Source organism: Stylophora pistillata, chromosome 2, assembly GCF_964205215.1.
Source record: "Stylophora pistillata chromosome 2, jaStyPist1.2, whole genome shotgun sequence".
NCBI lineage: Eukaryota > Metazoa > Cnidaria > Anthozoa > Scleractinia > Pocilloporidae > Stylophora > Stylophora pistillata.
Genome location: NC_142520.1, coordinates 29,542,965 through 29,560,420, shown reverse-complemented (window position 1 = coordinate 29,560,420; position 17,456 = coordinate 29,542,965). Strand labels below are relative to the sequence as shown.

Below are 17,456 nucleotides of genomic sequence, written 5' to 3'. Positions count from 1 at the left end.
AAAAACTACAGACACCTGTAACATGTTGATGAGTTAGAATAAAGGTAGACAGTGAGGGAAATATGAACTGCATGAAGAAAGAAGAAGGAAATGGCAGAGGAAAAAATGGGAGGAAGACAGAAGGGAAGAGACTTGGGAGGTGAAAAGAATGAGGTAAGCAATGAAATCACAAATAAACTGAACACCTAGAAAGCAGACTTGAATTTTTTCCTCAAAACTCAAGGCTTGCATCTACATCTGCTTCAATCAAGAGAAAATTAGAATTGGTTTTGCGAAACAATCACGTACAGTAGCAGGTAAGGGCAACATAAATTACAGAAAGACTTTGTCAATATATCAATAGGTTTGATCATGAGAAAATCACAACTGATTCCTTCACACAATCCCCCCACAGTTACATGATTGTAGTAAAGGCTAAAAGGTACATGTATAGCAGGAAATATCATCTTGACTCACAGAAACCTTCTTTGGGGAAAGGGGGAAAAGCCCCTCCAACTGGAAAAAATAAAAAGATGTACTGGTAAAAACCCTTGGAAAATTGTGATAGACTGCTGGATTCTTTCTCAGTATCTAAAATAATGTCTTTTATTATCCAACTACACCTAGATGAGTACAAATAATGCCATAGACGAATACAAATATCACGCGGCATTTGTACTTGTCTATTGTAGACTACCGGTTAAACAGGTTTTCTCGCATCGCGCAAGTGAAGAATTGGATTGTAGTTACGAAAAAAAAAAACAAATGGGTGACAATTTGAATCATATTTCCGACGACCAAGAGTCAGAATGGCTGGCAAATATAGATCCAAGTTCATTAGGTGAATCGAACGAAGAAAAACAGCTTGACGACCAGAAAATTTCTTCATTTAATGAAGAAAATAGAAACAGCAACATAACAACGCGCCAATTCCGTTCCACTTCGCATACTTCTGTCACGCACTCCCCGTAAATAAATATCCGCGAAATTCGCCCCCACTGAAATAACAGTTTGGCGTGTTGGATAATACATAACTTATTAGACGTTTTGTTGTGTAGTATCGCTGAGTATTTTTACTCGTTATTTGTATTTTGACTCGCCCTACAGGCTCGTCAAAATATGGCACAACTCATAAAAATACTCAGCGATACAACACAACAAAACGTCCAATAAGATATATGTATTCTTTCCTGATACACGGGGGGAGGGGGGGGGGAATAACGAAGAGCTTTACTCCTTTCACCCCTCCAGCAGGTCTGGACCCTTTTAGACCTAAATGTCAGAATCTCTGTTCTACATACTCTTCTCCATATTTGTGCTAACAATGAGAATTCTTTTAACAATCAAAGCTTCTTAGGTTAGCAATCATTTCTTTAATTTGCATGATCTTAATGAATGATTCAGCAGTATTACTGGTAATGAAAGGAGAAATTGGATACTGGTCAATCTTACTGGTTAATCTATGCAAATATGCACTAGGAAAAATGAACGAAAAAATTCAAATCAAAATGTCTTCAATTTATTACCTCATTGTTCGTTAAATAACCAACAATGTAGGGTCCAACTATCCCAGGTATTGTAGCTGCTGAGTTGGTGATTCCCATGAGGATCCCTGCATATCTTGGGGCAATATCCAAGTGGTTGACGTTGTAGCTAGAAGCATTAAGCGCTAACAATCCAAGAGCAATTGAAAACAAAACAACAGCTAGAGTTGTGTCCTCACAGCCAACATAACTTGTTGACACCATAAGACACGCAGGGATGAGGAAACCTTGAAAGCAATTCACTTATGATTAAAATTTGTATTGACATTAATTAATATAATTACAGTCGAACCTGGATTATCTGGACTTACTGGGACTAGATGAAATAGTCTGCATAATCAAGGGTCCAGATAATTGAGAATGCGAATATTAATGAGGAACAAAAAATTATTAAATTAAGAAAGTGACAAATTGGTTCTTTTTTCTCCTTTCTATCATAATGATTGAAAATTATAGACTGTTTATCTTTTGTCGAAAGAATGGATCTCTTATGCTTCGAGGACATAATGATCATGAATAAACATTCATGACACTGTGCAGCTTGTTTATCTTGTACGCCATGCCAAATGAGCCAATAGAGCTTGAAATCTCTCTTAGCAAAAAAGCAACTCTAAGCCAATCAGACCTCCTTCATCCTCATTAGTTACAATGCATGCAAGTGCTACTTTTAGTTTTTGAAAGTGAAACAAACTGGCCTTTGCTTCACTTTTCAACACTGTAGTTTTAAAAAGAATATGGCTACATATCTTGATCATGATAAATAAATATTCATGACAAAATTGAGACCAGAGAAAAAGTTTTGGATAATCGAGGTCTAGATAATCGAGGTTCAGCTGTTCTGTAATGGGGTCATTCAAGTCATGAAGCACTTATACTTGTAGGTTGATGTACCTATGCTGTGTATTGAATTTAAAAACTATCGGAGAAAAAGGCACTGTGTATGAATAAAAGGCTATAAGATACTGTCCACAATGATCACACCCAAAGATCCAAGGCACAGTATATGTGCGTAACCATCAACTTGATTTATGATTTTATGATTTATAAGATTCGCCGACAGGCAGGGACACCTCAACAGCTTGAGCCAAGAACTGTGGGCCCAGTAAACCTCCCCCATCCCACCCAGGGGAGGACATCCATCACACAGTAATCTTGTGTGTGGGAAATTAACGTCTCCTACCCCCAACCCTGCAGGAGACGGGACCTCCGTTTATTCGTCCCTATCCAAGAAGATTAGAATATCTAACCATTTCTTGATGTTATTGAAAGGTAGCAAATTCTTCTCAATTATTTTAAGACCCCGAGTGTTGGTCTGGCTGGGGCTCGAACCCTCAACCTTCCACACAACAGTCTAGCGCTCTATCCATTGAGCTAACCGGGAGGCGGTTAACTTCTTTGAAAGGAAAGTTTAACTTTGACTTCATGCAAATGTATATCTAATTTGGAGGCAGGGAGGGGAGGGGGGTGCTGCAATACCACATGCCTTTTTAAGGATTTCAGCCTCTATCTTTATCAGGGTGAGTTTCCCAAGTTCCACTACATATAAATTCTACAGTAATTCAAAGCTAATCTGGCTATAGAACTACGTTATCCCACTGTAAGGTATATGTGTATGACAATAGATGGCAATGGAAAAATGGAACAAATTACATCTGTGATGACTACATGTAGCACACACCTCCTGTAGCAAATAATTTGCGAACCTCTCCAGTTGTTAATATTTGGCTGTACCGCAACCAATCTGCCACTTGTCCCCCACCAACCATAACAAAAAAATATAATAAAAATGGAATGGCAGAAACAAAACCATTCTATAACAGAAAGAACAAGCAGCATTTGAATGCTTGATACATGGAAAAATATCTAAAAGAAGAACTTAACAGTTCTTTTAAAAACAAAGAAGTAACTAAAGGTAAAGTTAGTGAAAGACATTGGTATTCCATAACACAGGCATACTTGGAAAAAAGGCCTCTGAATGTTCTCAATGGGGGTTCAACCTATGAACTTCTGATTAATGCTTCTGATGGTCGACCACTGAGACTTGTGGCAGGCTAAGCTATTGAACTACATGAAGGTCCATGCTAACAAACTTCCTGCATACTGCTTACATAGGAATGTCAATATGTGGTGTGCGCTGTGTAATGGTTGTGTTAATGAGAATGGTATTAAAGCCATACACAACTCAAGTACTGTAAAAAAGAAAACTTCTATTCTTCAGAGTTTGTAAGTTACTGTAAGTTAACAACAAAATTTCAGTAACAAAGGTTCTGTAGGTTTCTGTATGGACGGAAAAAATGATGCCAGTAGGATATTTATCAAATCTCTAGGCTCACACAAAGAAAATTTCAATTCAAACAAACTTTTGAATTCAGCAGTCTGTACAGTGAAACATGGCCCACTAAATTGACCAATCAAAGCCCATGAACTAACTAAGAGTCAGATTCAATTAAGTATGACTCAAAGTGGCCTGACGTTATCGGAAAAATTAACTAGGATGAAAAGTGTTAGTATGTACACGTACACGTACACGTCAATCAGCCGGACACTTTCTGTGAACGTTTTTTTTTTGAGGTTGAAGGAAATAACAATAGTGATGGTCATCAATTTGAAATGGATAAGTGTTTCCTACTGCAGTATTTTTTAACCCTTTGACTCCCTTGAGTGACCGAGGCAGAATTTCTCCTTACAATATCTATACAACATCAAACAGACAAGTGATGAGAATTAAAAAAATATCAATTAAAAATAGGGGATTATTGGTGGATCCAATATCAAATTCTCCACACCAACGTTATGATTGTATGGTCGAGGGATGAATGAGATCCTGGGGATAAAAGGGTGAACGCAAGGAAGTCTGATGTGCCTGCACATGTGTATTTAACATTCATGTAGATCATGTACACTGTACGTGAAATGGAATTCTCTCTGGTTAACAACATTTCCCCATAGGACTTGCAAAGCTTCCATTTTGTTGAATGAGAAACATTGTTAAAACTGCTGAAGACAGGTGAGGCAAGGATCCTGAACCTGGCAGAAGAGAGGAGAGTCAGGTGGAAGGTGCACGGACACTGACACCCCCCATGACTAACTACATCTGCACTTTGTGCAGTAGAGACTGCTACTCCTGCATTGGTCTTACCAGCCACTGATGCTGCTGCTCTTGTGGCAACACCATGAACTCCAAGGGCACAGTATCCATGGTGAATATCAACCGAAGGAGGCCTGCTACCACTACAACTACTACTGCTACTACTATTAAAGCTTAAACATGAAAAAATTATCAGGTATGGAAGACTTACCTTCGAAATTGGAAAATTAAGAACTTCTTTAAAGTAGGAGGGCAAGCAGGTAAGAAAAGTATAAAACCCCCAATTGTTACAAAAGTGTGCCACAATAACGGCCCAGACAGCTGGTGACGTCCATATATAACGCCAAGGTGTGCGAAAATTCTGAAAAGAAAAGAATAAATGTGGGTGTATGATTTGACTAATCGACCCATGCACAACAATAAAAGATGCTACATTTAAAAATCAGTGAGGGACACAATGCTGCAATAGGTAGTCAGCTGAATTGTATCTCCTGAAATGCATGAGTTTAATGTCTTATGAAGCAATTCAGATATGAAAAAAAAGAAAAGGTAAAAAGTATGTACTCAAACCAAGTGACCCATACAGCCCTCTAGCTTTTTCTGATTTCTTTAGCATGAAGCAACTAGGAGTCCCCCCTGAATGGGGTGCCAGTGTCCATCACAAGGTAACTCCTAAAGTATTTCATCAGGCTTCTCTGATTGATAACTTTGCCACACCCATTTATCTTCCTGTGTTGAGAGAGGCACTGTGAGAGTAAAGTGTTTTGCCCAAGAACACAAAACTGTCTAGGGGCCTGTTTCTCAAAAGTTCCGGTGACTTAACGGGCCCGAAGCCATGTTTTAAAATCAAAATTTAAAGGATAGGGAAGCAGGTTCTGGCACCCAAACCAGTCCTTTTTGTTTCTTTAGCTGATAATCTTATTGTATCATTTTCAAAACTCTTGAAAACCCTATCTTCAATGAAAACATAACAGCTTTACGGGTCCATTAAGTTACTGGGACCTTGGAGGAACGGGCCCCTGGTCTCAAACTCAGACCTCTCAAGCTTACTAACCACAAATTAAAAGCCATCATGTCTCCCATAAAAAAAATCCAGACTCACATGCATTGCTGCATTTATGGTTACATGACTTGTATAAACCAAACTAGATAACTAAAGACTTGAAGTCTGGTATACAAACCAAAAAACTAGGAAAATAAAGAAAAACAGTACAAATTTGCCATACTCTTTTCTTGTCGTCCTGTCCAGAACCTATACTTGATATAATGTAATCTTTTTCCATCTCAGATATGCTGGGGTGATTTGCGGGTTTATTATGAGCTAAGATCATCCAAAGAATGAACCAAAGAATACCCAACATACCTATAAATAACAACAAAGAAAATGTTTAACATGATTTTTACACCCTAACAACAGTAGCCATATTCTCCATACTGTTCTCTATACATTTCCTAAGGTGCTAACAAGGAGAATTTGTTTACCAATCAAGAGCTTCTTTGGTTGGTGATCATTTCCTTTATTCTCAGTGACCTACTCGTCACTTTGGAGGTGAAAAGGTTAAAGCTGGTTCTACTTTCTACACCACAAGATCCCCAGCTTGGACAAAATAGCAATCGTTATTGATGACAACTTCTCCATGTTCCTAAATTGTTTTAAATTGATTCCATACTATCTAATCACAACTTAACTTCCTTAATAATTATGGTCCAAACTACTTAAATGTTTGAGTTAGCCATTTAGTATCTGTTTACAACTGTTTTTCTAGACCGTTTAACAGAAAAGTGTTCTACCAAAGAGGGTCACATTTTTTTAAATCTTTTCATCTTTACCATTAACATCTTCACCGAAATGTAGAATTCTTTGAGAGATTTCCCCCAAAATGTTAACATATTCCATACTCTGCAACCCACTTCTTCTCTCAAGTGAAGAAAAAAAGAATTTTGTTGACAAAAAAAAAATTATTACATACTGTAGTTGTTTATTTTTACCCAACACAGGTTCTTATTGGTTACTTTGAGGTTACTTTCACATGACATCCAACAAGAAAACTATTTCCCATTGCAAGTCTCTGAGCTGGCAAAAAGCAAAGTCTACCACATCAGAGAGGAGTAACAGTGCACTGTTGCTGGTATCCATGAATTTTGGTGAAAAAGGCAACTCATATTTTTTCCTGCACTTAAATGTACCTACAATGGCAATTTATTTTTTCGTATTGCATCCTTTAATGTATTTGTTGTGCTGTTTGTTGTGTCTGTGATTTCTTTACTAAAAGCTAATTCAAAGCACAAGCATGAGACCAGGTTTTCTTCGTCTGGAAATTATTATGTTCAAACTTCAAGACTGAATCTAAATCAAGATTCTTTTTCCAGGTTTGGAGTTAAACTTTGAAACAGAATTCCTAACGAATTTCGTCAACTCTCCAACTTTACAATTATTAGTTAGTTAGTTAGTTAGTTAGTTAGTTAGTTAGTTAGTTAGTTAGTTAGTTAGTTAGGTAGTTAGTTACTTTACAATTATTATATTACCTGTTATGACTGCTGTAACCTTACCTCTCCGCCCGCCTCATCTAGCTTTTGCTATTTGCGGGTGGAGATGGCAAACTGATACATGTGCGTGGAATAAAGTTTTGTGATTTGTTTAACAAGTCATGACTGGTCCCACTGGAAACAATTAATTTTGGCAATTCCTAAGATCAGTTTATAAGTGTTTAATATTACATACAATGACCATAGACATGCCTGTGCTCACAACTGGTGCACTCAATTCAGAAATCAACAGTTGAAACTTTTAAAAGTCTATTTATCAGTTTTACAAGCATACATGTACAGAGTTGTGCATTGCATACCAAAAATATAAAATACAGATGGCCATCCTCCCCAAAGATCAGATGAACACAGTAAACCAGCAAATGGCAAGCCAATAACTGTCCCAATACTAAGGCCTGTTATTGTGGAAAAACAGGAAAGTAAACATATGAACTGTTTAAAATACACAAAGAGGTATGAAGACAAGCTCAATTACCACTAAATATAAGTAAAAGGTGTATCTACTTTCCAGTAAGTACCCATAAATGAATTTGCCTATCATAAATTATGCCCCCAGTGAAACGGAAAGAAGCCACTTTGACACAGGGTTGAAGCATGATGTAAAGCATGCAGGAAGCAGCAAGAGAAAGAAAGAATTGTAGGGAGAAACACAAGACATACTCAAGTGTTTCTCTACTTCTTGAGTGCTCTAACTGCTTCCTAAGACCTTTACAACAGAAAAGAGTAAGGTCAAGGCTTCTCTATTTGTTTTAAAATAAGGAATCCATTCAATTCCCCATGCATTACTTTCAATTTTCAAACCAAACTTTATTTCAAAAGCAAACAACAGTGTCATCAACATTCTCTATTAGCTCAGCTCCATGTTTTGTACACTGATATAGCATGCTCTTTCAACAAATGACAGCATGCGTTATTTCAGATGATTATAATACTGCAATTGTTCAATACTGACTTTTGTTATCAATACCACCTGGTTACCCTGGGATATAAAACTTTAATTTCAGGGTGGAACTAACAGATTATTACCTGAATAGGACAAGGTACAAAGCTTGCTTCTCTCTAAAGGTGGAGCCCAGTTACTCCACATGGCATGCATGGCTGGGAATGTCACAGCCTGTGGAAATCAATATGGTTGGCCAATTAAAGCTTTCATCATCTTAATGGTTATAATGATTATAATTATCATTTAGAAATCAATCTAAACTTCTTTCAAAAGTATGGTAAATCAGTTTCTTTGTGACCTCAGAGCTTAATATGAGCAGTTCAACATGAGAGGTATGGAAAAGAACTCAACTTTAAGTAGAGCCACATTATTACACATGATAAATATGTCAAACCCTTCAACTGCCACAACACCTTACATCCTAAATCAGCTGATATATAAAATGTTCATGCGAGTGAATTGGATTTTGGTTAATTTTCACCAAAATAACACCCTGAAATGGTTAAATTTTACCAACTCACAAAAACTGACCTCGCCAAGCCCCTCCAATATTCTGACTAGAATCAGCATCTCAACACTGTGATTTGCTGCAGCAGGAGTAAACATTGTTAACACTGCTGTACAAAGTACTCCAAAACCAAATAAATACTTGGCCCCAACTCGTGCAGCCAGCCAGCCACCTGGCACTTGAGGGATAATATAACCATAAAAAAATGACCCCAAGATGAGTCCTGCAAACATGAATCAATTAAATTGTATTTACTTCCCCTGCTTCAGTATTGTTAATTATAAATGACTTACATGTACATTTACATGAATCAAATAAAGAGAAGAGTCTCTGTATACTTCATGCCAAAATTGGCAACAAAATTGTTGAAACATTTGACCTTTGAAAACCCCTGTTACTTCAATTATTTTGATCTCTTTTGCCCTCTTTATTCTAACCCTTTCACCCCCTCCCTCCCCCCACAAGCAATATTGTATCATGATTCCATTAACTTTTAGCCAACACTGAATGTTGAAGGGGGGGGGGGGGGGGTTTGTTCATGATTTAGAGTGTCATAAAACAAGACTCTTGTTCTTCACATAAATAGAAGTCTTCTAACATGATGTGTCCACTAATTTTGCTGATGGAAAGTATTATTTATATGCACACCTGCTGAAATCAAATACACACAACAGGGCTTGACACTAACAGTAGCCAACTAGTCACAGACTAGTAGAAATTCAGTTTTGGCTGGTGGTTTTCAATGTCCACCAGCCAGTTTGGCTAGTAAACAAACTGAAATCGTTGTAACATCTAAATTGTCACTAGCCACTTGGCTAGCAAGATGAAAAGTTAGTGTCAAGCCATGACACAAGTTACGTTTAACATGAACCATGTTATGTGCATATTTAATAAATACAGTCATTCCATTTTGCTGTACACGTGTTCAGTAAGAAATCACAGATGACATTTGTAGCACATGAGGTGCTCCCAAATGAGGTGCTCCCAAATGAGGTGCTCCCACATGAGGTGCTCTCATATTTTGGCATTTTCTGTGATCTATAATGGTACAGAGACACAGCAACAAGGAATATATTTGTTTTATAGGTAATAAAAAAGCAAAATGTTGTCAAAGGTGATGTCATCTAAAACTGCATCTGTCCTCAAATAGATCACCAGTAAAAACCAATCAAAATGCACCAATAATTCAGTTTACTATAATTATTTAAATACAGAAATGTATAGTTCACGTCTCAGTATCCAAAATAACATGGGGGTAGAGTGTAATTGAACATCTCCCAATCCACTTCAACATCATTAAATTTGTCTTGGAAACAATGTATATAACAGAGAGGTGGTACATGTATGTAGGACATGATTACACAAAACTGTACATCACCACATAAGAATCCCTTTTTCAGTTAGTATCTCACAAAATATCTTGTCTATTTACAAAGTTAAAAAAGGGGAGAATTTCAGTTGACCAAAGGACCAAAAGCACCCTGTGGCATGCTAACTTCAATTTTTTTATTTATTTTTCTACTTGCACAACAAACTTTGCCGAAAAGGAGGGACTGCCTGTAGTCTACTCTAGCTGCTATAAATTTCCTTGTAAATTAGTTTCAAGAATTTAGTGTTAGATCAAGATAAAAACTCAGGGCTCGACACTAAGGGCAGCCCACTAGCCACAGACTAATAGAAATTCAGTTTTGGCCAATGTTTTTCGATTTCCACTGGCCAGTTTGCCTAGTAAACTAACTGAAATTGTCGTAACATCTAAGATATCACTATGCACTTGGCTAGTAAGTTGAGGGAGTTAAAGGATCAACTTGTAACAGGAAGATATGAATTAATAATTAACTGAGTAGGCGATATATCCACCTTGTGTCACTTGATCCCACTGAAACTCTCCATCCTGCAATATAACACACATTTGTTTCAGCATGCATACAGTTTTCCATCAACAAGAAATATTCTGTAAGAGGAAACCTCTACTGCTGGAAAACATCGTCGTTTAAATATGAAAAGTGACCTTTTAAGTTAGAAGTTACCAAGTCTTGTCACGCAATGAGAGGTAGTAGTTGACACGTGTTGTGTGACAAGATCAAGCAATAGCGAGGACAGAAATTCATTATTGTCAGGAGCCCATTACATGTACATTAGGGGCAACTACAGAATACAGGGCCACTTTTGAAGGCCTATCCCTCTCAAGTGGCTCGCCAGCTGGGTAGTTGTTTTAAGGCCTTAAGTACATGGTAAATATATAAGAGAGTGGCTCGGCAGTAGTTTGAGTGCCTTAACCCTTTAACTGGCAGATTTTTTTAGGTAATTTTTCAGTTGCGCAGCCGCAATCACTATTTCTAATGATAACTAAAAAAGTATTGAAGTTACCCTCCCATAAACTATATATCATTGTAAAGCTTTGGAAATGTGTAACATATTTGCAATAAAACAACAAAATATAGGGCATACCACAAAGGGTATGAGCTATTTGCATATATTGGTTACATTCCACCCTGGGCAAAACAATATTTTCTTCAAGGGGCCTGTGGTACAGTATTGTTACCTAAATCACACAATGTACTTGGGTTCAACAACCATTTATCAGGGAATAAAACACTTCAAACAGAACTAAAATATTCCTATCCTAGCCTGAGATATTGCATTTTTTGTACTTCCGGTACAAATCCTATCAGTGAACAATTCACAAAAAAATGTTTTGAATATTATTTGCAAAAGAACTATCCAGAATTGCACAGTTCAGTGCAGTGTTCCTGCCAGAATTGAAGTTACTGTTACTGCCAATATTGAACTTGTCTATGCCACTTCTCCCAGCAATTTCTGTCTTTGTTTAGGCACAAGGCCTTCCCATCACAGGTAGTGCAAACAATGGCAGATTTATATCGATAATTCCTGTCGAGATTTCTCACTTGGGCTCTCTTGGCACAAACAACACAATCCCTCCTTGCATCAGTTACTGCAATTTCATGGTAGGATCCATCCAGTCTCCTGGCATCAACTTCAGCTTGTGGCTGAGTAGGTGGGCGACCAGCCTTACCACAAAATGATCTTCCAGCAATAAGCTGTCGTGCCACTTCTTTGCGATAAGTTAAAAATTCAGTGTTGCTGGGCTTCAATTTCTTCATAATAATGAAGGAGTCCAGGAGACACACTTCTAGGCCATAGCCAAACAACTTCTTCCAGGCTTTTCGTGACTTTCTAATGACACTAAATGTCTTTATAAGCTGATCTGCAAGATCTACTCCGCCCATATATTTTTGATAGTCAAGCTGAGCTGGAGGACAATTGATGTCAACATTACCACCACGAGCTGATTTCCTTTTGATAGTAGCAGGCTGACCATCAAGATCTGGAGGATGAATGGTAGATAAATGGTAAACAACCCTTCGGTCATTCCAGGCTGTTGCTACTAATCTCATATGAGCTCTCCACAAATAGTCTCCACGATCCATTTGTTTTTGCATTCGAGTAGTGATAATCAAATCCTTGCGAAACTGTTTCCTGTTTTGACGTACAGTTCCACATGCAAGTATCTTCTTGTCAAAAAGCTCAAGGAAAAAGTGTGGGTCAGTGTAAAAATTATCCATATAGAGATGGTGATTTTTCCCTGTTTCTGTTACTGTCAGATCTCGTACCACTCTTCTAGCTAAGTGTTTTTCGGGTTGCTGGCCATGTTCTTTCCCCAGATATACTTGAAATCTATAAACATAGCCTGTAGTTGCCTCGCTCAGGACCCACAACTTCATGCCCCACTTAGTTGGCTTATTTTTTATGTACTGCTTGAAAGCCAACTTTCCCTTGTGGGGTACCATTGTCTCGTCAATAGCAATATTCATGCCTAGTCTATACTCGTCTCGAATATTTATAAGTATAATGTTAAGGAAATTTCTCACCCGGTAGATTTTGTCAAAACCATCAGTACCCCTAGGGATGGCTACTGCATTGTCAGCTAAATGAAAGTATCTCCATATTTGAAGGAATCTTGTTTGAGACATGATGTTGGCAATGCTTTCCTGGTGGATTAGTTTATCCTGGCTCCAATACATTTCGAAACGGGGCAACTTGACTATTCCCATCAGAATAATAATACCAATAAAGGTCTCCATTTCATCTCTCGTGACAGGAGCCCAGGGTCTTTTATGCTTGCCAGGGTCAGTTGCCTTCTGCTGATCGTAGTACCTATTGGTCTCTTGAACCAAGATTTCCCATATATCATTAGTGAATAGCAGATCAAAGAAGTCTCGTTCGCGAGCAGTGTTCACATTCGGAAATCTTCTTGTTGGACCTGGATGTGGTTCTCCAAAGTCAGGGATCTGCACTGGACTATACTGGTCAGACCAGTCAATGTTTGGCTCAGCGGGGTCTTGACGTCGTCTTGCTGGACCGGATCTTGCTCCCCTTCTTGCTCCTCTTCCTCTACCCCTTCCTCTTCCCCTTCCAGCTTGTCTTTCTGGTCGAATAGGACTTCTGTCACGGTTACCACAAATGTCTAACAAAATGAAAAAAAAATGGAATATTTTCTTGAGCCAATGTAACTGAAAATTGCTTTGTTTTGAACTCGAAATATTCAGGAGCATGTTTTCAGTCCACTTCAGAAGTAGCATAAAAAGAACTGTACTTGTAATGTAAACAAACATGTCAGCCTTATTACTTGGACAATGATAGTTTACTAAAACATGTGCTTTTTGGGCAGAACAAACTCACCCACAATCGGTAATCTTTCACTTAAGATTTCTCTGTTAGCAAAGGCTTGTAAAAACACGTAGACAACAGAAATGAAATCTAATACTCGTTATTTGATAAAGAAACTTACCAGATTCTTCGCTATTTGCTTCGTCAGGAAGCAATTCGTCGCTTTCGTCTTCTTCACTTTCCTCGTGTTCTGATCTGCCATTGTTGTCATCTTCTTCCGAAAGTTCTGCTTCGCTTTCATCAGAATAATCCCCGTCAGAATCGTCATTCAGGACTCTTCTAAACACTTCCTCGCCTCGGGAGATAAATACCTCGCCGCCATTTTTAAATGCTAGCGAATGCGAAACGAAGAATAAATCGCTTTTTACAATCGAAAAACTAGCCAAATTCGAGAAGAATTTTGCTCAAAACAACGACTGAAAGGTCCTCTGGGAAAGCTTCCATATTTGGGGCCACAGGGACCATTTTCATGAAAACAAGAGAGCCCTGACCTTTAGTGGTCACTCTTCGTACAAATATGTACGATTGCCGGTTAAAGGGTTAAGAAAGTGATAAATATATGACTCGGCAGCTCGCCGGCTCAGCAGTGGTTTTAGTGCCTTTAGTACGCGGTAAATATATAAGAGTGGCTTAGTGGCTCGCCGGCTCGGCATTGGTTTTAGTGCCTTAAGTACGTGGTAAATATATAAGAGTGGCTCGGCGGCTCGGCAGTGGTTTTAGTGCTTGAAGAACGAGATAGATAGATTAGAGGGTAGCTTGGGGTCTCGCCGGATTTTCTAGTTCCCGGGTGGCTGACAGTCATGGTGTAAATGTTTAGGAAATGTGTGTAACTGTTGGCTAACAGAAATGAAGTTGCCGTCATGAGTGATGGAAGCAGATAACCAATGGAGCTACCCATGGATTTGGCTTTAGCTTCCAAGAACTTGAATACAGCGTCAGAAAAGTTCCTCATAATTGGAAGGGTGCCTGAAACTCTATGATGAAATGAGGCCCAGTTATTTCCATTTTCACGCGAAAGGCGAATGATTGGATTTGACATTGTGTCCCGTTAGCGTCTATACGTGTATAGCCGTTAAAAAGAGCAACCCGCTGAGATCAAGAAAGAAAATGAGGAGGAAAACAAAAGAAATTTGTAAGTCATTTAGTTTGCATGAGTGATTGAAGTAGCTTCTTAGAACTGATGATAGCTCATAAAAAATTAAACGATAAAAAGTGAGAATTTCGTGGGAATGGAAATAGAGGGCAAGGCGCTGAGATTAAAAGAGCAACACGCCGAGATTAAGAAAGAAAATTAGAGGAAAATAAAAGAAATATGTGAGTCATTTAATTTTACATGAGTGATTTAAGTAGCTTCTTTGAACTGATGATAGTTCATTAACAATTAACCAATGAAAAACCTCTCGTTGCATGTGAGTGATTTACTAAGTATTAAATTTAGTTGGAAAATGCAGGAATTGAAGGCGAGACTTTTGCAGCACCGCAAATCGTAAAGTAGGGCAAAAAGTGGCCGGCCAAAATTGAGTTGTGTGTTACAATCTCTGACAAAGGAAAATGTTTAGGGTAGGAGTTGATGGAAAAGTTTATAAAACTTTTGGCTGTCAGGCAGGCACTAGCTTAAATACAGTAGATTGTGGAACTCAGTACACAAGCGGAATTGGAAGCTATCAGCGAAAAACAAGTGCTACCTTGCATTGGACGTATTATGAACTGAAAGACACTGTCCAGAGAAACATTATTCCGATGGTTAATGGATGAAGAACTGATCGCCTCTAGATGTGCCTGCCCCGTTTGTGGTGAAAACATGGGGCTGGTAGAGTGTACGGACTGATCCGACAGTTACAAGTGGGAATGTAGAAAGCGAGCGAATAACAAACGCCATAAAAATACAATCAGTATTTGGAATGGAAGTTGGTTTGAAGAGAGTAATCTTACCCTGGAGGAGATCATTACGTTCACCTTCTGAAGGTCTGACGCAAGAGGAAATTAAGAAACAGTTGAACATTAATCCCAACACAGCTGTTGACTGGGATATGTTTTGTTGAGAAACATGTGAAGTTACAATCCAGAGAATTAGTGAAAAGTTAGGCGGTAAAGGGAAAGTGGTCCAAATTGATAAAATTAAGGTTGGAAAGCGAAAGTACTATCGAGGCCACAGAGTTGAAAGACAATGGGTTTTTGGTGGTATAGAAGAAGTTTCGAGGAGATGTCTTCTTGTCGCAGTGGAAGATTGGAGCGAGGCTACACTTTTACCTATCATAAAAGACTGTATCGAACCGGGAACATCAATTGTCTCTGACTGCTGGAAATCATACCACAACTAAGATAAACATGGATATTCAAACCAAACAGGTAACCGTTCAAAGGAGTTCGTTAATGAAGATGGATATAATACGAGCAAAATAGAAAAACACTGCCAGCACATAAAAGTGATTTTGCTTGTATTCGGCACTCGCAAGGACAACTACTCTTCCTATCTTGCGGAGTTTATTTGGCGGCATGTAAACAAAGCAAAAGACTTATTAGCGACATTCTTATATGATGTAAAAAGTCTATATAACTCAAATTAAGTTGGCGTCAGATTATTAAAATTAATTTGCACATTCAGCGTCAGATTATTAAAATTAACTTGCACATTCAGTGTTTCAGTTTATGCTCGAATAATCGTTTCTCAATTGTGTAACGGAAGAACGTGGAAATTATAAATTATAAGATCACACTAACCCTAACCCTAACCTGGAAGGCACCCGACTGAAATTACCAATAATTGTATTTGTAAGAAAATTGTATGTTACGATAATAGATAATCATTCGGCAATTATAACATGAATGTTTAGAGTGATGGTATTAAAGTCTCAGTGAAATGTAAAAACATCAAGGTTATCTGTTTATAAACAATTTTGTGGGTCTTCATCCATGCCGTGCTTGATGAAGGATAATGTAAAGGCTTGTTCAAGGATAATTTAGCTTTCGAAAAAAGGATGAGACATAACTGTGCTATTATATAAAGTATTGTCTTCTTTTATTGGTACAGCTGAGAATTTTTCGAAACATCAAAAATGCTTTTGGAAATGCAGATAATTTAAAGTAAAAGTATAAATGTAAAGCTCGGTATGGGCGTTAAAAGTGCTACATGACCCTTTGGCATGATTATTGACTTTTGGTGGGCCAAAAACTTTGCTTCGTGGTGAGACCTAAGAGTGGACTGACGAGCCGACGAGCCATCTGAATAATAATGGGCCATTCCAGTTAATATCCGCACCCCCCTATTGAAGGCCTGGGATTTCTTACGGGGAGGGGAGGTCAATGCTATATTTTTTCTTAGGGGGGTTGAACCATATTACAGAGGGGTCGCCATAAAGTACCCTTGACAGAAATTCTCACGAGTAGTTTCTGAAGGAGGTTCAATTGGTTTGCTTGATAGCTGCATAAAATTCTGAAGGGGGTTAAAAAATTTCTTTTCTGGAGGGGTGTTACAGGAAAGCCTTCAATAGGGGGGGGGGTGCGGATTTTAAATGGAACGGCCCAATTATACCTCGAAATCGACTGACGAGCCGACGAGCCACTTGAGAGAGATAGGCCTTCAAAACTGGCCCTGTATTCCGTAGTTTATCCGTACATTACGTAATATTGAGACATCGGCTAAACTTCAGAATACCCGGCCACTCATTTACATGTCATTAAATAAGAATAGCGTCTATTGTGTTATACCTCATTCTTCAAAAGCCTCCCGACATATGTAAATGATGTGGACGGGTATTTACTATCACAAACAGGTCAAGCTATATCAAGCCCTTTGTCGATTGCTATAGGTAAACAAACCTACCTTTTCTTCAGATGTTTTTGATGTGTTTCTTTGACATTCAGGATTATTCGCGGAAGCCTTCGAATTGGCGTAAGTCGAATTAACCATTGCAACCAAAGCCACACTCAAGTTCACTCTTAACAGATATACCACAGAAAAACCTGCGCAAGCCAACATTGCTAGCACGTATCGACAGGGTAGATAACATCCTGAATTTCGGCGAGATTTGCCAGAGGTTTGAACCAAAATAGGTATGTTTCCGTCCATTGGAAGGCTGTGTTCTTTAAAATAGTTCCTCCTCGTGTCAATCACGGGAGTGAAGGACTGATATCTGAACTGACTTTTTTTCGAAA

The 17,456-nt window shown here is 38.4% G+C and overlaps 1 protein-coding gene and 1 pseudogene across 1 annotated transcript in view; one reads left to right on the top strand and one right to left on the bottom strand.

Moving 5' to 3' along the window:
* The window catches only part of LOC111324817 (sialin), an 18,240-nt gene extending 784 nt beyond the window's left edge, over positions 1 to 17,456 (bottom strand). Inside the window, exons 1-9 of the mRNA XM_022928471.2 lie at positions 17,125 to 17,456; positions 10,470 to 10,503; positions 8,633 to 8,832; positions 8,185 to 8,272; positions 7,458 to 7,553; positions 5,838 to 5,974; positions 4,823 to 4,972; positions 3,202 to 3,334; positions 1,506 to 1,750 (exon numbers count right to left, since the gene is read on the bottom strand). Of these exons, the coding sequence (XP_022784206.1) occupies positions 1,506 to 1,750; positions 3,202 to 3,334; positions 4,823 to 4,972; positions 5,838 to 5,974; positions 7,458 to 7,553; positions 8,185 to 8,272; positions 8,633 to 8,832; positions 10,470 to 10,503; positions 17,125 to 17,370 (1,329 nt within the window). The 5' untranslated portion in view covers positions 17,371 to 17,456. The remainder of the gene's footprint in view (positions 1 to 1,505; positions 1,751 to 3,201; positions 3,335 to 4,822; positions 4,973 to 5,837; positions 5,975 to 7,457; positions 7,554 to 8,184; positions 8,273 to 8,632; positions 8,833 to 10,469; positions 10,504 to 17,124) is intronic.
* On the top strand, positions 13,628 to 15,901 carry LOC148738260 (uncharacterized; annotated as a pseudogene).